Genomic DNA, 19,713 nt, shown 5'->3' on the forward strand with positions numbered 1-19,713 from the left:
TTTGTGTCAGTCAAGATTTTTTGCTTGGAGAGTTTTCTAAACATGGGCAAAGTGAGAGCTGTTCCAAGTATGCTGTAGACAGGGGCGTTTCAAATCAGGAACAATCATTGACATGGTTTAAGTATTTAAGTAAAGTGGAGTACCCAGAATTAATTGGTTTTCACACTTGCTTTAGCAATCCCTCATGAAAGCCAGTATGAGAAAAGGATAATAGCTCTTCAATTGTAGTTTCATACTTCTTCAGTCCTTAGGACAGCCCTGCTATTCAAGAAGGACTTCCCTTCTCGAGTGCCAGACTGTTATCAACCCAGTAGGCTAGACAACCATGAGAACCCCACAATCCTTTTGTAGTCATTTTTTTAAACCTCTGCTGCTATGTAGGAATTTTCCCGGTGTGGGATTTAGTACAGTACAGTACGTAAGTTTGGGCACCACAGGTAAACATTTGTATTAATGTGCGTAAACAAGCCAAGAAAAGATGGATAAAATCTCCAAAAGGCATCAAATAATAGATTAGACATGTGTATAATATGTCAAAAAAAATTAGATTTTTTTCCCCCATCATTTACACTTTAAAGATAACAGAAAACAAAAAAATGGCGTCTGCAGAAGTTTGGGCACCCTGCAGAGTTAAGGCCTTGTACTGCCCTCTTAAAGAAAAAGAGAAAATGCATCATACACTGATGTTGCCGTTGATTTGTTGATGTGTTATTTTTCATGATGTCAACAAATCTATTGAATTGCTGTGGCTCCATGTCACTAGAGGTTAGTAAGACAAATCAGCTTTTATTATTTGAATAAATTGACTTTGTAACTTCTTATAATTATTATTGTTTTGCTGGCGTGAATATTTTGTAGCCACCCATAGACATAATAAAGATTATTTGTTATGTCCCCAGCCTCTATTACGTAGCTAGTCTACGTCTGGGACGTCTCTCAAAACGACTAGCTTCGGCAAACATCGTCATCGGTCGTTAACTGATACTCGGTCAAGGATGGAGGAAGAGGCACGCCAGCTTTTCGAGGAAGGAATAATAAAGAAATTGATCAGTCCTGGTAAAGGAGAACTGTCGACCTTTCCAAATGGAACCAAGGTAAAACTACAGTGTGTCGACGGTTGGACCAGTTGAGTCCAGTTCTCTGAATTATTAGTTTAAGAAATGCGACGAAGCCCGTATGCTATAGCTAAATGCTATCACAAGCTAGCTAGCTAACGTTAACACATTCGACTTTGTCATCTAGATTAATGTACACCAAACAAATTGCGCTTGTATATAGACACCACTGACAGGCTTGTGAGCTTTGCTGCCTTTGTGGTGATAAAAAGTTAGCTTTGTTTAAAGCTGTCAGTTTTTCAGCGGGATAGCATTTTTTCCCTTTTTCTTTTCATCTGAAAGAAAGACGGGGCGGGACAGGATGGGAGTTTGTTTATTTATGCTGATTGGTCGGAATACCATCCATCAATTTCCCATTGTTGTGATTGGTCGGAATATGATGAGGACTAGACGTTCTCGAGGCTTCTCAGAGAAGTACGGATTTCTCTTCTGTTTTTAGTAAGCAATGTGCATTGATCTTGTGTCCTTAAAAAGGGGGATGTCGGAACCGTTATTTTACCCTAATAGTTCTGTTGAGCAGTGTTTAATGTTGTCCGTGTTATCATGCCTCTGTTAACCAGGTGGTCTTCCACTACCGCACCAGCCTGTGTGATGGCACATTGCTGGATGACTCCAGAACCATGGGGGACCGCAGCAAACCCATGGAGCTCATCTTGGGCAAGAAGTTTAAACTAGCTGTGTGGGAGAGAGTGATCATCACCATGAAACAAGGCGAAATTGCAGAATTTACCTGTGACAAAAGGGTTAGTGAGCTGGTCATTTGGGATGGAGTGGCAATCTTTTTCTTTTAGTGCACTGACCATTTCTATACTCCCTTCTTAGCACACAGCTCTGTACCCGCTTGTGTCCCAGTCCCTGAGAAACATCAGTGCTGGTAAGGACCCCCTGGAAGGCCAGAGGCATTGCTGTGGCATTGCCCAGATCCACTCCCACCACTCTTTGGGGCACAAAGACCTGGATCAGCTTCAGGCCAGTCCACAGCCTCTTGTCTTCACCATTGAGCTGCAGGAGGTGAGCAGGCAGGGCAGAGCCCAGAGTTTAATATTAACATATTAATTAACATATTATATTAATATTTTTTTATTGGGTTAGATTCAGGGTTGCTAACTTAAACAGTGTAGGTTTTTTTCTAATGTAGCACCAACACAATACCTACGTTTTGGTACCTATTTTGGTACCTTTAGAAAAAAAAGAAATCTATACACATGTATATAGTTTGACGTATATATTTTATTTATTTGACAAAATAAGCAAAACTTCTCACATGCAAAATGTAAAACCAAAGCTTTTTCTGATATTTACATGGATGAGGGTGACAAAATATTGGAAACACCTCTCGATATATTGCAGTGCAATATGACACCACCACTATGGTCTCAAAAATGGTTGATAGATGGACAAAACCTCTATAGCACAGTTTAAGCAACAACTGAAATGCATAAGGCTCCCATTTAAACGGGATTCATTGTGGTTGTATTGTAATAAATTGCAATATGTTATGAAGGTAGATCTAATAAACGTTTTATGTATTAAAAGTTGCTATGTGCTACTAAGCACACCTACAGTACAGTTTTACTCTCATTGAGTGTTAGCTCCTGTTGCCACAATCCTCAGTCTCTGTCTCTGTTCAGGTCCTGCCTCCAGGATCGTTCCAGCTTGATGTGTGGGCTATGACAGATCAAGAGAAACTTGAGCTTGTGCCTCAGATCCATGAGGAGGGCAACATGCTTTTCAAACAGGGCAAAATCAAGGAAGCCACAGAGAAGTACTACAATGGCATTGCCTGCCTCAAAAATCTACAGATGAAGGTTAGGGAACAGTTGAACACAAGAGAGAGAGTTTTTTAGTATCCATTTTCTTTAGTAAATTTGCAATACAATTCATTCTAACTCCTCTGTGACTTTTGTTACCCCTTGAAGGAGCACCCTGGAGACGAAGTATGGGTAAAGTTTGACCATATGATCACACCACTGCTCCTCAACTTCTGCCAGTGCAAGCTACTCCAGGGCCAATACTACGAGGTCATCGAACACTGCTCAGCCATTCTCCTCAAATATGAGGGTAAGGCTTGGTTGTTAGTGCTGTACACAAACGAGCGAGAAAGAAAGATTTCTGTTGCTACCACAGTCTGTAATTATTTGTGATTTTAAAGAGCGTATTTGGGATTGGTGTAGATTTGAAAAAGTGTCAACTTGTGGTTGTGATGTTGAGTTTACAAAAAACCTACATGAGAAAGAACATTACTGCTTCACTTGACAGCACCCTCAACCACTATCAACAAAAAGGCAAAATGAATAAATATCTTTTGAAGGAACGGTGTTCACCCCTTCAGTCGAGTTTAGAGAATCTATACCCAGGATCATTAAAGCTGATCGCAGTGTTGACATTAGGAGATCTGTAATTGTTACATACGGTACATTTGTATTGAAAAAAACTAGTCTTTTGAGAGAGGCTGTTGTATGCTGGGGGGGTTATGTTGGGCCCGACGGGAAGCGGAGAAACGCAGTTAAAGTATTTAAAAAAATAGCGAAAGGAGATACCATACATGACCAGTTTTAACCAGCTCCGTCATGGTAGTGTGTAGTTATGTTTCCATCCACATGTTTTTATCCAAATGAAGTGATACCAAATGAAAAATGCCTTATAGAAACAGTAAAATTCAATTGAATTTCATGAATATTATAAACTTTATTTGCAGAATAAATAATGAATTGCGATTAAGTTTTAGGTTATGTTATGCTTGCAACCCGCCACAAAATGAAGAAGTAGTAGTTTTGGTTCATTTCCGCCCAGTATTACCGCTCGGTTTGCACACATGGCGGGTGTCAACAAAGACAGATGTAAGTGGACGAACAAGGAGACGAGAGACTTTTTGAATTTAATTTATGAGCAAAATATAACTATAGCTATTTTAGATAACAAAAGTCTAAGAAATGCCATAATTTATCATGTTATACCTTGCGACATCTGGGCAAAGGGATGGGCCAATAAAATTACACAACAGCTTGCTTGAATGTTGACTTGATTCAGTGGGAAAATGAATGGCAACACCTTGACATCAATTTAAAATACCAATTTGATCGCAGAACAGCATGTGACGTCAGTAGGCTCAGGTTTTTATTTGTTTTAAAGCCGTTGGATGAAAACACTTTCACCAGCTTTATTTGCATGAGTTTTTTTTTTACCGAACTTTAGATAATTTGACAAGTGGGTGGAAACTTAGCTCGCATGAAAGTTTTTTTCTCAGACGTGGAGTGAAACTTATTGTGCAAAGGAATTAGACGTCACAGCCCTTTTAGAATTATACAGTATAATAGAACTCACTCTTATAGAACTAAAAGATTAACTGCATAGCTTGCATAGTAAGAACCATCAAATTTGCCATGATAAACAACCATATATTCAAAGTAATTTCGTTGGAATAATGCACTAAATAGAGCAGCCAGCATTAGAGAGCTGCCACCATCACTGCATACTATACCTGGCAGATTGAATTATAGACTGAGATACATCCTCATACGGTCTTCACACATAAAAACTAGGTTTTTATCAGGATCTATGAATTTGCCACACGAGTGTACTGTAATTTAGAGACTAAACATGTGGCCAACTTGCAACACCTGCAGTAATGTTGTCTTAAAAAAAGTTCCTTTTTAATGTTATATGTTTTATGTTTCCTTCAAATTGTACAGTGTGTTGTCACAGGTTGTTGGTTTAGGCCTGTCTGCTGTTAAATGTTTGGTAGCTGATAACCATGTTCTAGGTTCCCAACTTTCATTTATGTGCATATAAAGAATTTGTAATCATTTTCTTTTTCCCCTTTCTAACAGACAACGTGAAGGCCTTATACAAGCGTGGTAAGGCCCACGCTGCAGTGTGGAATGAGGTAGAAGCACGGGCAGACTTTAATCGGTTGTTGGAGCTGGACCCCTCCCTGGGGCCGTCTGTTGCCAAGGAGCTGAAGGCCATGGAGGAGAAGATCCGGATCAAAGAGAAGGAAGAAAAGGGTCGCTACAAAGACCTATTCAACTACAATACAACACCAGCCACTGCCACTACAGTCAGTCTATTTTGAGTTTTATTCATTTGAATTGCAACTATCTCCTTTCTGGTCCCTATGTATTCAATTTAAGCTTATTTGTTATGTAGTAGAAATGTTAAGAAGTATTTGCTCTTCCTCCTCACAGGGATGAATCACACAGATGTTTGGATAAAAGGATGCCTGTGAATTTCAAGACGGAGGACAAACATTGGTGGTGTTTTAGTTTATTTCCATGCGCCCAAGCAAATGACTCTGCCACCCTGCCCTTCCTCCCATGGTACACGCAGAAATATGAAATATTCCCACACACTGTCAGGTCTTATGCACACACACAAAGTCATGCATATATACCAAGGTTCTTCTTTAGAAAACTGGACATTACCTAAAGGTAAAAAAAAGTGAAGTAAGTAGTAGTCTAAAAGTGAAGTAAGGTTCAGTCTTTGATTAGGACAAGCAGATATTATCGACTTGACTTTAATGAAAATTCAAAATCCCATTGAAACCTTAGGTATGTACAGGCCAAAAGCATAATTATTTCATCATGGTTTAAGCATTTTACGTTGTCTTGATTTCCCCGAAATATGTGCAGAGCTCTTGAAGAATCCTAAAATGACTTGTAATCGTAGCTCAACAAGGAGATTCCAGATGGAAATGCTGCCCCTCAGAACATTAAGGAATTTATATATAAATATATATTTTTTATTGCACACAAGACATCACATACTCACTTCTGTCTTGCACCGCCAGACCCCCTCTTCTATATTGGTCACAGCAGAAGCTCTGGAATAAGCAGGAGACCATTATATCATGGTAGATGCGACTGGGAAACCGAGCTGTCGTGACAATCATTTATAACACACATGAACTTGTGTTATCTTTGCTTTCTCCTATGTACTTACTTATTTAATATATGTAAGAAATAACTACCATTACAGTATATTGTTTTGTCAATATGTACTCCGCAAAGCCCTTATTATGTCCTTCACTTAGAAAGAGCTACTCATAACTCGCGTGAGGCAGCGGTTCATCTGAGGTGAGATGTAATTGAGGTCATTATGTAACTGAAAATAAATGTGTTTATCCCTAAATATCTTTAAATATTTGTGATTTGCAGATACGATTCTGAAAAAAAAAAGGTTTAAAATTGTATCCTTTTGTATTGTTTTAACTAGACTAATAATGCCAGTTAATTCCTGAATAAAAGAAATATTTAAAGATTTAACCAAAATCTTAGAAGGTGCACATTTTCAGAGTGCTCACATATTGTGCCCTTTAGCAAGAGATAGTCTATTCATTGAGCTCAATGCCCTAAAGGATTTCACTTATGTGGACATTCAGCTCAGGAGTCACCATCAAGGGTAATTAATTTAAACATTTAAATTAAAACATTTCATATTGTATCTCATCACTGTCATCAGTTTAACCAGAAAAGCAACCTTTCAATTATGTTTTACAAATGAAACTGCCACTGAACACTTTTTTTCTGTTATTTAATTAAGATTTACATACAGAACTGCAAAAATCTGGTTTACAAAATTCTCATACTAACAAATTGACTTGAGATGTACAGTGTTCTTGGGATTGAGAAAAAGCTAATGTTTGTTTACACTACAAAATGATAAAAAAAAAAAAAAATGTGGATAGAAATGGGGTATATTCAAGATGCTCAGATTAACAAAAATATTCAGTAGTTGCAGAGTGGTGTTCGGAATAGAAACTTGAGCACATTGTAGCTGGAACATTGATGTCATTTAAAAAATGATGGTTAATTGCCATTATTTTGAGAAAAAAATACTTTAAATCCCCAACCATTTTACTAATATTTTTACTCCAAGCTCAACCTAAACGTGTTGAAATTCCCCATGCTCGTTTTTCAAAATAGATACAAAACTTGCATACACCCCACAGATGACATAAACGTTTTTGATGAACAAAAGGTGGTGTGGTGAAATGCAGGGAACAGTGGAGACAAAATGGAAACAATGCATCTACAAAAGGCTGTTGAGGAAAGCGCAAAAGGTGAGAAGATAAAAGAATGGTTGTAAAACAGACAATGGGGATCTTGATGAGGACAGGCTTCCACAGTGGAGGAGTGAAGGGAGCTTTCAAAAAGGTTATGTGCGGGCACTTCTCTCCGTCTCGGCAAGACACTCCCTGACCAGTGCACGGGTGTGGATTATACCTGAACAAAACAGACACAAGGTGCAAGAAGGCATTAAATCAATGACAGGTGACAATCTTACAATAATTTAAAAGGCAAAATTGGGTTTAGCCCTCTGTCTGCCTGTTAAATTACCACCACAGCCACTGCAGTTACTTAGGTTTGTAATGCATGGGATTCTATTTCAATCACATCAATCTGTTACTTCTACATATTTTCATTACTATCAATTAGGGGTGGAAAAATTTTTTTTTATACAGCATTGTATTGTGATATTTTCAGTGGCAATACACAGGTGCTAAGTATCAATCTTTTATTATATAATGTGTTGGTCAGTTTGTCTGCTTATTATTGTTATTATAGGATTATAATAACATTGACATAATAACATTGACATCATTTGAAATTGGGAAAAATTAGAAGTTGAAAAAAAAGTTATAATTTGCAATATATATCGCAGAATATTGCCATATGTTTAAAATTGCAATAATACAAAAAATAAAAAAGTCCTTTATTTCCAAAACAAAAGCACAAAAAGTACAGCAGGAAGCCTTTGTCTCAGCAATGTTATGAACTTTTCATGATACATACCACACACACACAAATCATGACTTGCGCTGAAAACAGGTACTGCGTGTCATTCTGACAAGAAAAGCATACCTCTCTTTAGCCTCTCCATAGCACTCTTGCTCCCAGCGTATGTAGGCCTGATCTCACGGCTCATCTCCTCAATGACAGACAGAAGCTCACTGTAGGTGGATCCCTGAGACACTTTGACAGGCTTTATTTTCAAGAGAGAGAGAAAAAAGAAGAAAAAAAGAAACGATCAAGACTTGTCACCGCTAAAAATTCACACCACTAGTAAAGACAAAGTTATGTAATGTTAAATAAAGGAAAGCACATGGTATCTTTATTTTCAAGATACTAAGACACAATTATACTTAGAACTGCAACACAACTTAAATAATGATTTAACACTGATATAATTTAGGTGTATGATATTCCCCTGACTGCTCCTTACACCCCCATGCTTTCACAATAAACTCAATTTCTGTCAAATAATCCCACTTTAATCATGCAACAAGTCAGCAACCCCCCTTTGGCTGTCTTAACACTCCCATGAAGGTCACATGCCAGCCAGAGCTGGCAGTATTCATGGTAGACAGTTTACATTTTCTAAAGCTTTTTGAGGGTCAATTAGCTGAAGCAGCAGACTCTATATCTCTCACTGCTGCCGCAAATTAAGTAAAAGTCCCTCATAAAAATCAACCTTCTTTCTAAAATAAAAGCCAGTTCACAATTAAATATCATCTTTCAAATTACAGCAGGGGGTGTGTTCAGCTCACCCTGTGCTGAAGCTTCCTTAGTATTTGAAACATTTGTGCTCTAGTCTTCACAAATATTCATCATTAACTTGCTTTGCAGGCATTAAATGGCCGCAGCCCTAGGAAGGACTTTGATGAAAAGTGTCTGTTAAAGCCATGATATCAAGTACAAGCTCTACCCTTTGACCTGCACAGGCCCGCATAAAAAACATCAGTTGTGGTTTCATTACTGGTTTTATATGATAAAGACAAAACAGCAGTGTGAAAAACTGCAGACATACCTGTACAAAGCCCATTGAGGGTGGGCCAAAGTCACTAAAAGCCGGTCTAAAGTTGGACGACGAGGGTAGGGATGGAGAGGGCACAGAGGAGCCTGCACATAAGAGGAGAATAGGTGTAAAGTGTGATTGATGGTTCTGCGGAGGGTCAACACAGAGTTTTCGCCGTAGCCTACAGCCCTGCGTACAATCTCTTTAAAAGAATAGCAGGACCGGCATGTGTGTGTGGGGAGTGTGTGGAAGAGCGAGTGAGACTGTGACGGCGATTAGCTTCGGAGCGAGTACAGTCTCTAGAGACAGTGAGAGAAACAACATGTATCCCCTGTGCTGGAGAAGGAGAACCAGGCAATGAGAAAGGGGAAAATGCAACGCTACCAAGCCACGGCCGCAACTTCTAGTTACATTTTTCAAGAGGTGCAGGTCAGGCTACTGCGTAGGGTCTGGTGTAGGGTACGTGTTGGGCAGATATACGTCCATTGGCCACGGTGTAAAATGTTTTATATCTGTAATGCAAAAAAAAGAAAGAAAAAAAAAAAAAAAAAAAAAAAAAAAAAAAAAAAGGCAACCGGCCAGTAATTGCATGTCCAACATTAAGGCTGTATGGTGTTAGACCTGGAGGTGTGTGGTTGGATCCAGATGGCGCAGGGGCAATGGGTTTGTAACTCATGGCAATTTCAGCAGGCAGCTCCCCGTACGACGCGCCACTTCCTTCGGTCCCGTCAACCCGGTGCTTATACAGCTTTACTGGTGGTGATGAGCTCCTAAGAGCTGATACAAAGAAAACTAAACACATGCACAGAAACACAAATAAAAGAAGATCAAATGTATATTCATCTGTTGAATAACAAAGGGCAGCTAAGGTGTGTAGTTATCAAAGCAGTAATTATTCATTTCATGTCAAATTTAAGCACATCTGCTCAATTATCTCTCAAGATTGTTTACCACTTTGTAGGTTTTACAACAATCTGAAAAGATGGCTCAACAGCAAACAGCAATTGGCCAACCCCTGATATATTTCCGTTTTAGTCTCATGGGAAAGGCAAGCACTACAAACATTTTGCCAAAGCCATGGCTTCATGTGTCAACTTTGCATTGCCTATAGGCACACATTCATCACACAACAAGACTTATGACTCATTACTGTGTAAAGCTTTCAGCAATTCAGTCAGGTTAATTATTTGTTTGTCTTTTACCATTAAAATAGATGTATTTATTTGGGTCAATGTTTAATATTAGTAACTTTTTTGGCAGTGTTGTGCCTTTATAACAGAAATAAGAGAGATGACCTCAAACATGGGACGTTGGTGCCTTAACCCTTAGCAAAGGGGCCACCTATATACAGTTCAATTTTAACATTTGAACTTGTTTTGAAGTAGAGCTGGGCAATATGGAGAAAATCAAATATCACAATATTTTTTGACCAAATACCTCGATATCGATACCGCAACAAAAGTGTAGTTTTGACTATTGGTGCTTTCACAAAATATTCACACAATGAAATTTTTGATAAATAATCATTGGTAATGTGGATATAATGACTAATTGGGTAAAGGCAAATAATAGAACAGTAACAACTGTCTGGTAAGTTCAAAAAATGACATCACTTTACTGTAATGAAGCCTTTAAAACCAGGAAAAGACAGCACTTATGCAATATTAGGATATAAGACAATATCTGGTCTCATATCACAATATTGTTAGAATATCGATATATTACCCAGCTGTACTTTGCAGTGAGGTCAGCTTTATGCCCACTGTAGTTGCCTTTCAGACAGTCATGCAGCACCAGCTGCAAGTAGTTCATTACAATTCATGATAGCAAATACTGTATTTGATATTGTTTATGCATTATGTAAAGCATTTGACCTTCCCTGGCCTAAAAACCATAAGACTCTTTGCTGCTTTATTATTATTGTGAACAGCAGAGTGGCACAGTAACACCAGCGATAACCGCCAATGTTACAGTTTAGCTAACTCTCCTACTTTAAATAAAGACAGTGTTCACTTGCCATTCAAACCTGGCAGATATCATATTTGATAACTAGTAAGTTAGATATCTATCAGTATTACTTTGAAACTTTAGTCTCGGATTTTGGGGTTACAAAAAATCATATATGAGGATCATATGAATGTGATACGGACCAGAGCCAGATGTGCCGAGTGAAACAAAAGCTGACGTTAGCTTAGGAGGAAGGAGCCAAGCTACCATAAACCTACTAGTGGTTATGTTAGCTAGGTTAGCTAGCTGTCGCCGGTTAGCATAACAACATAAGTAGGACGCAGGAAAATAGTCGCGATGAAGCGTGGATATTCTACATACAGACACTAAACGATACGAAGGTTTTCTACCCATGGGATTATTGGGAAGACTACAAACGATTCAAAAAAGTGGCATTTCTATTACCTTTATAAAGAGACTTGAAAATCCTCCGTGGGAAGCGAGACCTGCTGGTTCTTCCCGTGTGTGAGTCTGCGCAGTAGAGAAGCGTAATGTATTGCTGATTTTTTGCCTTTATTTATACACCATTCAAAGACAGGCAGTCAGAACGGTCAGAAGACGCATACCAGCTGAACTGTAACACAGTACACACCGGCATAGACCACAGACAGTTAAAGAAAGGCAAAGAGAGACAACCACCTGTACCGCCAACATAATTCAGCTGCTGCTGACAAAGTTAGCTTACATAAATCGAGGTATTAGCTTACAGCTAAGTGTTGAAGTAATCTTAGTAACGTTAGCTGACTGCATACATGTCAAATAGCTATATAGGCCTACATAAAAGAGAAGTAACAAGTAAATTTACCTTGAGTTACCATTTAAAATGTCTGCACTTTAGCCACTTGTGGTAAAATATATATAACGTCAATTTTGTTTTAAAAAATAGTTCTGCAAATCAAAGTTTACATTTCATAATTTTACCTTAACGATAGTGTCAACAAAATGCAAAACGAGGATTGCCCATGCCGTTAATTGACGTTATCTTACTATTATTAACTTTAGACAACATAGGGAACGAAACGGGAGCGGGGAGGCTCCAAAGCGGTCATTGGAAAGCGGAAGTCGGTTATATGTTGGAAAATAACATTGCTGAGCCATGTGCATCTAGTTGGTCCTCCGTGTTTGCTTGTAAAGAAACCTGATGGTACGTTTAGACCGTGTAGGCTACTGATCTTCGTAAAAAGAATCTACTGACGAAGCCTGACTCGTTTCCACTTCCGCTTATGGAGGATTGTGTGGACCAAGTTGGTTCCGCTAAATTTGTCAGTAAGTTTGACCTACTTAAAGGTTACTGGCAGGTTCCTCTAAGTCCACTCACTTCTTTGCTAAGCCAAAAAGGTTAAGTTTGAGTGGTTGCTTCAATGTCAGGACGCCTTTGAGTCTGTTAAGTCTTTATTGTGTTCTTCCCCTGTCGTAGCAGCCCCACATATGGACCGGTGTCGTGCCAATGTACTTATCCCCGCCAGGATCTGTATCCCCTGGCAGCGGGGAGCGCGCATGCACAAGAGCGGATATTCTGCTGCCTTTCGAATTGTTTAACTGCTGCACTTTTAATTTACCTCTTAATGGAACAAATAGCGACGTGGAAGACTCGGCGGGTTTCCATAGTAACATGGGTCTCAGTTAACTACATAAATACGTGTATTTGTCTGTTATATTAAGGCGACGTGTGAATTGTTTATAGCGTCGTTTACTATTATGGACTGATAGGCGTATCCTCCCTGTCCTCTAACGTGATTTCTGTTTTAATTTAATTTAGTTAATATGGCTTTTCAATTAAACACTTTTTTTCACCTGTCTACCATATGAGTTACATAGGAGGTACGCAAAATATCAGAACGTTTTCACTATTATTTGTGTGTGTCTGTCCTGTCATCATGGGTGTTATTTTTTGTGTTAACCAGGTCACAAGGAACAACCTGACATAATTTAGAGAGGTCTGCTGTAGTCTTCAAAAGTAAAATAGGGGGTACCCAAAATATCAGGCTGTTTTTCACCTGATATTTGTGTACCCCACCCCCTAACATGCAGAGGGTCTGTCCTGTCATCATAGTGTATTTTGTGTGTTAATAGGTCACAATAAAACACTGACAACATTTGGAGAGGTCTGCTTTTGTCTAGCAAAAGTTAATGGGGGTACCCAAAATATCAGGCTGTTTTTCACCTGATATTTTGTGTATCCCACCCTAACATGCAGAGGGTGTCCTGTCATCATATGTGTTATTTTGTGTGTTTAATAGGTCACAATAAGCAACCTGACAAAATTTGGAGAGGTCTGCTTTTGTCTATCAAAAGTTACATAGGGGGTACCCAAAATATCAGGCCATTTTTCGCCTGATATTTTGTGTATCCCACCCCCTAACATGCAGAGGGTCTGTCCTGTCTATGATATGTGTTATTTTGTGTGTTTAATAGGTCACAATAAACAACCTGACAACATTTGGAGAGGTCTGCTGTTGTCTAGCAAAAGTTACATGGGGGTACCCAAAATATCAGGCCGTTTTTCACCTATTATTTTGTGTGTCTGTCCTGTCATCATGTGTGTTATTTTGTGTGTTAACCAGGTCACAAGGAACAACCTGACATAATTTGGAGAGGTCTGCTTTTGTCTATCAAAAGTTACATGAGGATACCCAAAATATCAGGCCGTTTTTCGCCTGATATTTTGTGTATCCCACCCCCCCTAACATGCAAAGGGTCTGCGTCATCATGGGTGTTATTTTGTGTGTTAATAAGTCACAATAAGCAACCTGACAAAATTTGGAGGTCTGCTGTTGCTAGCAAAAGTTACATGAGGGTACCCAAATATCAGGTGTTTTCCCCTGATATTTTGTGTACCCGCCCCCCAACATGCAGAGGGGTCTGTCCTGTCTATGATATGTATTATTGTGTGTTAATAAGTCACAATAAGCAACCTGACAACATTTGGAGAGGTCGCTTTTGTCTAGCAAAGTTACATGGGGGTACCCAAATATCAGGCCGTTTTTGCCTGATATTTTGTGTACCCACCCCCTAAACATGCAAAGGGTGTCTGTCCGTCATCATAGTGTTTTTATGTGTAAACAGGTCACAAGGAACAACTGACAAAATTTGGAGAGGTTTGCTGTTGTCTAGCAAAAGTTACATAGGGGGGACCCAAAATATCAGGCCGTTTTTCACCTGATATTGTGGTATCCCCGCCCTGACATGCAAGGTCTGTCCTGTCATATGTGTTATTTTGTGTGTTTAATAAGTCACAATAAACAACCTGACAACATTGGAGAGGTCTGCTTTGTTCTAGCAAAGTTACAGGGGGTACCCAAAATATCAGGCCGTTTTTTGCCTGATATTTGTGTACCACCCCCTAACATGCAGGGGTCTGTCCTGTCTATGATATGTGTTATTTGTTGTGTTTAATAGGTACAATAAAACAACTGACAACATTTGGAGAGGTCTGCTTTGTCTAGCAAAAGTTACATGAGGGTACCCAAAATATCAGGCTGTTTTTCACCTGATATTTTGTGTCCCCGCCCCCTGACATGCAAAGTATCTGTCCTGTCATCATGTGTTGTATTTTGTGTGTTTAATAGGTCACAATAAACAACTGACAACATTTGGAGAGGTCTGCTGTTGTCTATCAAAAGTTACATGGGGGTACCCAAATATCAGGCCGTTTTTCGCTGATATTTGTGTACCCCACCCCCTAACATGCAAAGGGTATGTCCTGTCATCATGTGTGTTTTTTGTGTGTTAACCAGGGTCACAATAAGCAACCTGACGAATATTGGGAGGTCTGCTGTGTCTAGCAAAAGTTACATGAGGGTACCCAAAATATCAGGCTGTTTTTCACCTGATATTTTGTGTACCCCGCCCCCTAACATGCAGAGGGTCTGTCCTGTCTATGATATGTATTATTTTGTGTGTTTAATAAGTCACAAAGCAACCTGACACATTTGGAGAGGTCTGTTGTTCTAGCAAAAGTTACATGGGGGTACCCAAAATATCAGGCCGTTTTTCGCCTGATATTTTGTGTACCCCACCCCCTAACATGCAAAGGGTCTGTCCTGTCATCATATGTGTTATTTATGTGTAACCAGGTCACAAGGAACAATGACAAATTGGAGAGGTTTGCTGTTGTCTGCAAAAGGTACATAGGGGGTACCCAAAATATCAGGCCGTTTTTCACCTGATATTTTGTGTATCCGCCCCCTGACATGCAAAGTGTTGTCCTGTAATAGTGTTATTTTGTGGTTTAATAAGTCACATAAACAACCTGACAACATTTGGAGAGGTTCGCTTTTGTCTAGCAAAAGTTACATGGGGGTACCCAAAATATCAGGCCGTTTTTTGCCTGATATTTTGTGTATCACCCCCTAACATGCAGAGGGTCTGTCCTGTCTATGATATGTGTTATTTGGTGTGTAATAGGTCACAATAAACAACCTGAAAACATTGGAGAGGTCTGCTTTTGTCTAGCAAAAGTTCATGAGGGTACCCAAAATATCAGGCTTTTTCACCTGATATTTGTGTACCCCGCCCTGACATGCAAAGTATCTGTCCTGCTCATGTGTGTTATTGTGGGTTAAATGGTCACAATAAACAACTGACAACATTTGGAGAGGTCTGCTGTTGTCTATCAAAAGTTACATGGGGGTACCCAAAATATCAGGCCGTTTTTCGCCTGATATTTTGTGTACCCCACCCCCTAACATGCAAAGGGTATGTCCTGTCATCATGTGTGTTATTTTGTGTGTTAACCAGGTCACAATAAGCAACCTGACAAAATTTGGAGAGGTCTGCTGTTGTCTAGCAAAAGTTACATGAGGGTACCCAAAATATCAGGCTGTTTTTCACCTGATATTTTGTGTACCCCGCCCCCTGACATGCAAAGTATCTGTCCTGTCATCATGTGTGTTATTTTGTGTGTTTAATAGGTCACAATAAACAACCTGACAACATTTGGAGAGGTCTGCTGTTGTCTAGCAAAAGTTACATGGGGGTACCCAAAATATCAGGCCGTTTTTCACCTGATATTTTGTGTATCCCGCCCCCTAACATGCAGAGGGTATGTCCTGTCATCATGGGTGTTATTTTGTGTGTTTAATAAGTCACAATAAACAACCTGACAGGCAGGAAGCTCAATTAAAATCACTTATTCTTATAAATATTATTATTATTATTGTTAGCACTTTAATTGCATTTTTAAGGGCCTTAACAGCCGTTCTTTTATACTTGTTTAGGGGATGTTCATTATTATTTTGTAAAGCCTTGTCTGTTTCAACACTTATATAATCATACTTTTGTTGTTGTGAATAAAACAAACAAAAAACCACCTAACACGCTGATGACAGGACAGACCCATTATTATTATAACAATACATTGTTTCAGGTTGTTATTGTGACCTATTAAACACACATGATGACCGGACATACCCTTTGCATGTTAGGGGTGGGATACACAAAATATCAGGCGAAAAACTGAGTGATATTGGGTACCCCCTATGTAACTTTGCTAGACAACCAGACCTCTCCAAATGTGTCAGGTGTTTATTGTGACCTATTAAACACACAAAATAACACATATCATAGACAGGACAGACCCTCTGCATGTTAGGGGGCGGGATACACAAAATATCAGGTGAAAAACAGCCTGATATTTTGGGTACCCCCATGTAACTTTTGCTAGACAAAAGCAGACCTCTCCAAATGTTGTCAGGTGTTTATTGTGACCTATTAAACACACAAATCAAACACATATGATGACAGGACAGACCCTCTGCATGTTAGGGGGTGGGGTACACAAAATATCAGGTGAAAAACGCCTGATATTTGGGTACCCCCTATGTAACTTTTGATAGACTACAGCAGACCTCTCTAAATTATGTCAGGTTGTTCCTGTGACGGTTAACACAAAATAACACCATGATGACAGGACAGACACACAAAATAATAGGTGAAAACGGTCTGATATTTTGCGTACCTCCTAGTAACTCATAGTAGACAGGTGAAAAAAAGTGTTTATGAAAGCCATATTAACTAAATTAAATTAAAACAGAAATCACGTTAGAGGACAGGGAGGATACGCCTATCAGTCAATAGTAAACGACGCTATAAACAATCACACGTCGCCTTAATATAACAGACAAATACACGTATTTAGTAGTTAACTGGGACCCATGTTATATGGAAAACCTGCCGAGTCTTCCACGTCGCTATTTGTTCCATTAAGAGGAAATTAAAAGTGCAGCAGTTAAACAATTCGAAAGCAGCAGCAGAATATCCGCTCTGTGTGCATGCGCGCTCCGCGGCCAGGGGATACAGATCCTGGCGGGGATAAGTACATTGGCACGACACCTGTCGTTTTTGCTGTATGTGGATAAATAGGTGGGGGCTGGTGCCAAACTCATGTAGACTAATGGAAACGATGTTAACTGTCCGGTGAGTGTCTTTTCAAAAAAGTCTAACTTACATCAGCTTAATTATTCAGTCATTAAAAAGAAGGCATGGCTCTCATTTGGGCATTGCAGCATTTTGAAGTTTATGGTGGGGGGGGGGGGGGGGGTGGGAGTGGAGTCCGGTAGTGGTTTACGCCAATCATAATCCTCTGACTTTTCTCCAATCACTCCAGAATCCAAATCAGCGATTTATGCATTTGTGTCTTTTCCTCCAACCGTTTCATTTGGACATACGACATGTTGAAGGGGCGGACATATGCCCTGTCCAGAACTGTGGCTGTTTAAGTGACTTGTGGTGGTTTTCCTGCAGTGTTTTTTTTCTATCCGACCGGTGTTATTAGGCTCGTTCGAGATGAACTGCGCCTCGCCTGTAAAGAGGACGAGAGCAGGCGGCAGCAGCGGGGGGCGGTGACAGAAAGCTGCGGTAAAGTCGGACAGTTTCCAGCCGATTCCAGCTCCTTCAGGCTGGACAGGAAGTGATGAAAACACTGTGGTGCGATTTTTAATCAAATATAATCAGACCCACATACCAGCTGGTACACAGTCTCCAGTTGTTTTAGTTATGACAGAGTAGCTGTCAAAGTGCTCTACATGCGATCTGTTGCTGATTTTAATAAACAACACACTGGAGATGATCCGTGATCTGAACGGATTTAGTCTCTTTGACTTCTAAACTTAACTATCAGTCACACAACATGTGTTCTGGACAGAATAAGTCTTTAAATCAGACAAATAGCTATTAAGTTGCTGAGAGGGTGACCTTGAGGGTTGTGATATGATAGAGCCTGCAGGTTGTTTGGACACACAGTTAAACGTTGATGTTTCAGAGTGACGTTGTCAATGATTATTTGTTAGTTTGCCTCACATTTTTGTCTTATTTTTGTTTTTGAAGGTGCTTGTGGCTGTTGGAATTTTGTTGGGAGTGTGAGGACTCCCATCTTAAGGGAGGGGGGTGTGACGCCCCTTCCCAATCTGCCGCCTGTCATGTTCTGCTCGTTTTGTTTTCAGGTGCTGAGAGTGGGCGGGGAGGTGGAGTTGGGAGGGTTGTCTGTACCTGGCCAACTGGGCGTGGCCTACAGAAGGCATAAAGGCCTGCCCTTTGGGCGTCTCTCTCTCAGCTGGTGGATCCACCATTTTATTCTCGGTTTGGTCTGTTGCACCTTACAACACACCACTTCATTCATTCAGTCATCCGTGAAGGAAAGCGGAAAATTAGCAGTGGAGGAGCCAGTGATCCTATTTAAGGGAAGTGCGATCCACCTGAGGAGAGACTGGCCTTTTTTGGAAAGTGGCTTAAAGAGACAGTCGCTCCAACAGTGTATCAGACAGGGTGAATACAGGTACATCAGCCATGGGCAGTGTGAGAAAAATTAAGTGTTTTTTGAAGATAAAAACTTGTCAACATGACCTGATAAAAACACAAAATACAAGTATAAACCTGAAAATGGTATATAACAGAACTCCTTTCCTTGCTTTTGACGTCTGTGTGTACCTTTCTCTCATAATTGGTGTTCAGAAATATGAACTAAACAATTTGCTCCTACATATTTAAAATGATGTTTCTCGCAGGTACACTTGTTTAAGAAACTCACAAAAACCTTTCAGCAAGATCTGACGGCAATGGTAGATGTGACTCTTGTTCCCTTCACTGAGGTGATCTTTAGCCAGCAGTAGACCGCAGCTCAGTCTGCACTTATGCCAGCATGTCATTTTTTGACATTACCTTTTTCTTCTTTGTGGAGAAGGACTACATTTAACATATTTCCATGAATACAAAATCTGCTAACCTGCTTTTTTTTATGTAATATTCATTAGTGCTAAATGTATAGACAGAAGGCTTGTACAAGCATAAAGTGTTAGAGGAGGGGGAAGAAAGTGCCTGAGATTTTTTCTTATTAAGTCTTGACTCATGCCTTCCACTTAAAACAATTACCATGATGTTGTGACTCACAGGTTACCATTTTTATTGGACCTTGCAAAGTCGAGAATACTTACTTTTTTCTGAAGAAATGTTCAGTTTATACCATTGGTCCTTATCTTGTCATCTCAAAAAAACAAAAATATGCTAAGGTAATAAGATAATTGAACTAGTCATGTTAAAAAGACTTTATTGTTTGAAAATAAAGCTAAAGTGTACATTTGGTTTCAAAATAATGGAAAAAAACAACATCGTTGGTTTCTTTGGTTTGATCGTTGTGGCATGTACAGTAAGCATGAAGACATCCAATGGGACAATGTAATGGCTGAATGTATGTAGAATGGAATCCATGGCCTTACAGGTTAATGGTTAGCAATAATAAAACAAGCATACATGGGCGGGTAGGGAAGGAACTGGATAGATAGATAGATAGATAGATAGA

The 19,713-nt window shown here is 39.6% G+C and overlaps 2 protein-coding genes across 2 annotated transcripts; one reads left to right on the plus strand and one right to left on the minus strand.

Moving 5' to 3' along the window:
* Window positions 1–897: 897 nt before the first annotated feature.
* Window positions 898–6,241, plus strand: aip (aryl hydrocarbon receptor interacting protein). Its single transcript, XM_032531975.1, has 7 exons — window positions 898–1,094; window positions 1,676–1,858; window positions 1,938–2,126; window positions 2,747–2,923; window positions 3,035–3,176; window positions 4,946–5,175; window positions 5,303–6,241. Exons 1-7 carry the CDS (start codon window positions 996–998, stop codon window positions 5,306–5,308), a joined length of 1,026 nt encoding a protein of 341 aa, XP_032387866.1. The 5' UTR covers window positions 898–995; the 3' UTR covers window positions 5,309–6,241.
* A 392-nt stretch (window positions 6,242–6,633) lies between these two features.
* cdk2ap2 (cyclin dependent kinase 2 associated protein 2) lies at window positions 6,634–11,390 on the minus strand (the record flags this gene model as incomplete). Its single annotated transcript, XM_032532462.1, is given in 5 exon segments — window positions 6,634–7,339; window positions 7,979–8,099; window positions 8,925–9,016; window positions 9,534–9,704; window positions 11,325–11,390. Coding segments are annotated over 5 exon segments (518 nt in total), but the record flags the coding sequence as incomplete, so codon positions are not given.
* Between the last annotated feature and the right edge of the window lie 8,323 nt (window positions 11,391–19,713).

Source organism: Etheostoma spectabile, chromosome 2 (genome assembly GCF_008692095.1).
Source record: "Etheostoma spectabile isolate EspeVRDwgs_2016 chromosome 2, UIUC_Espe_1.0, whole genome shotgun sequence".
In the NCBI taxonomy this organism is placed as follows: Eukaryota; Metazoa; Chordata; class Actinopteri; order Perciformes; family Percidae; genus Etheostoma; species Etheostoma spectabile.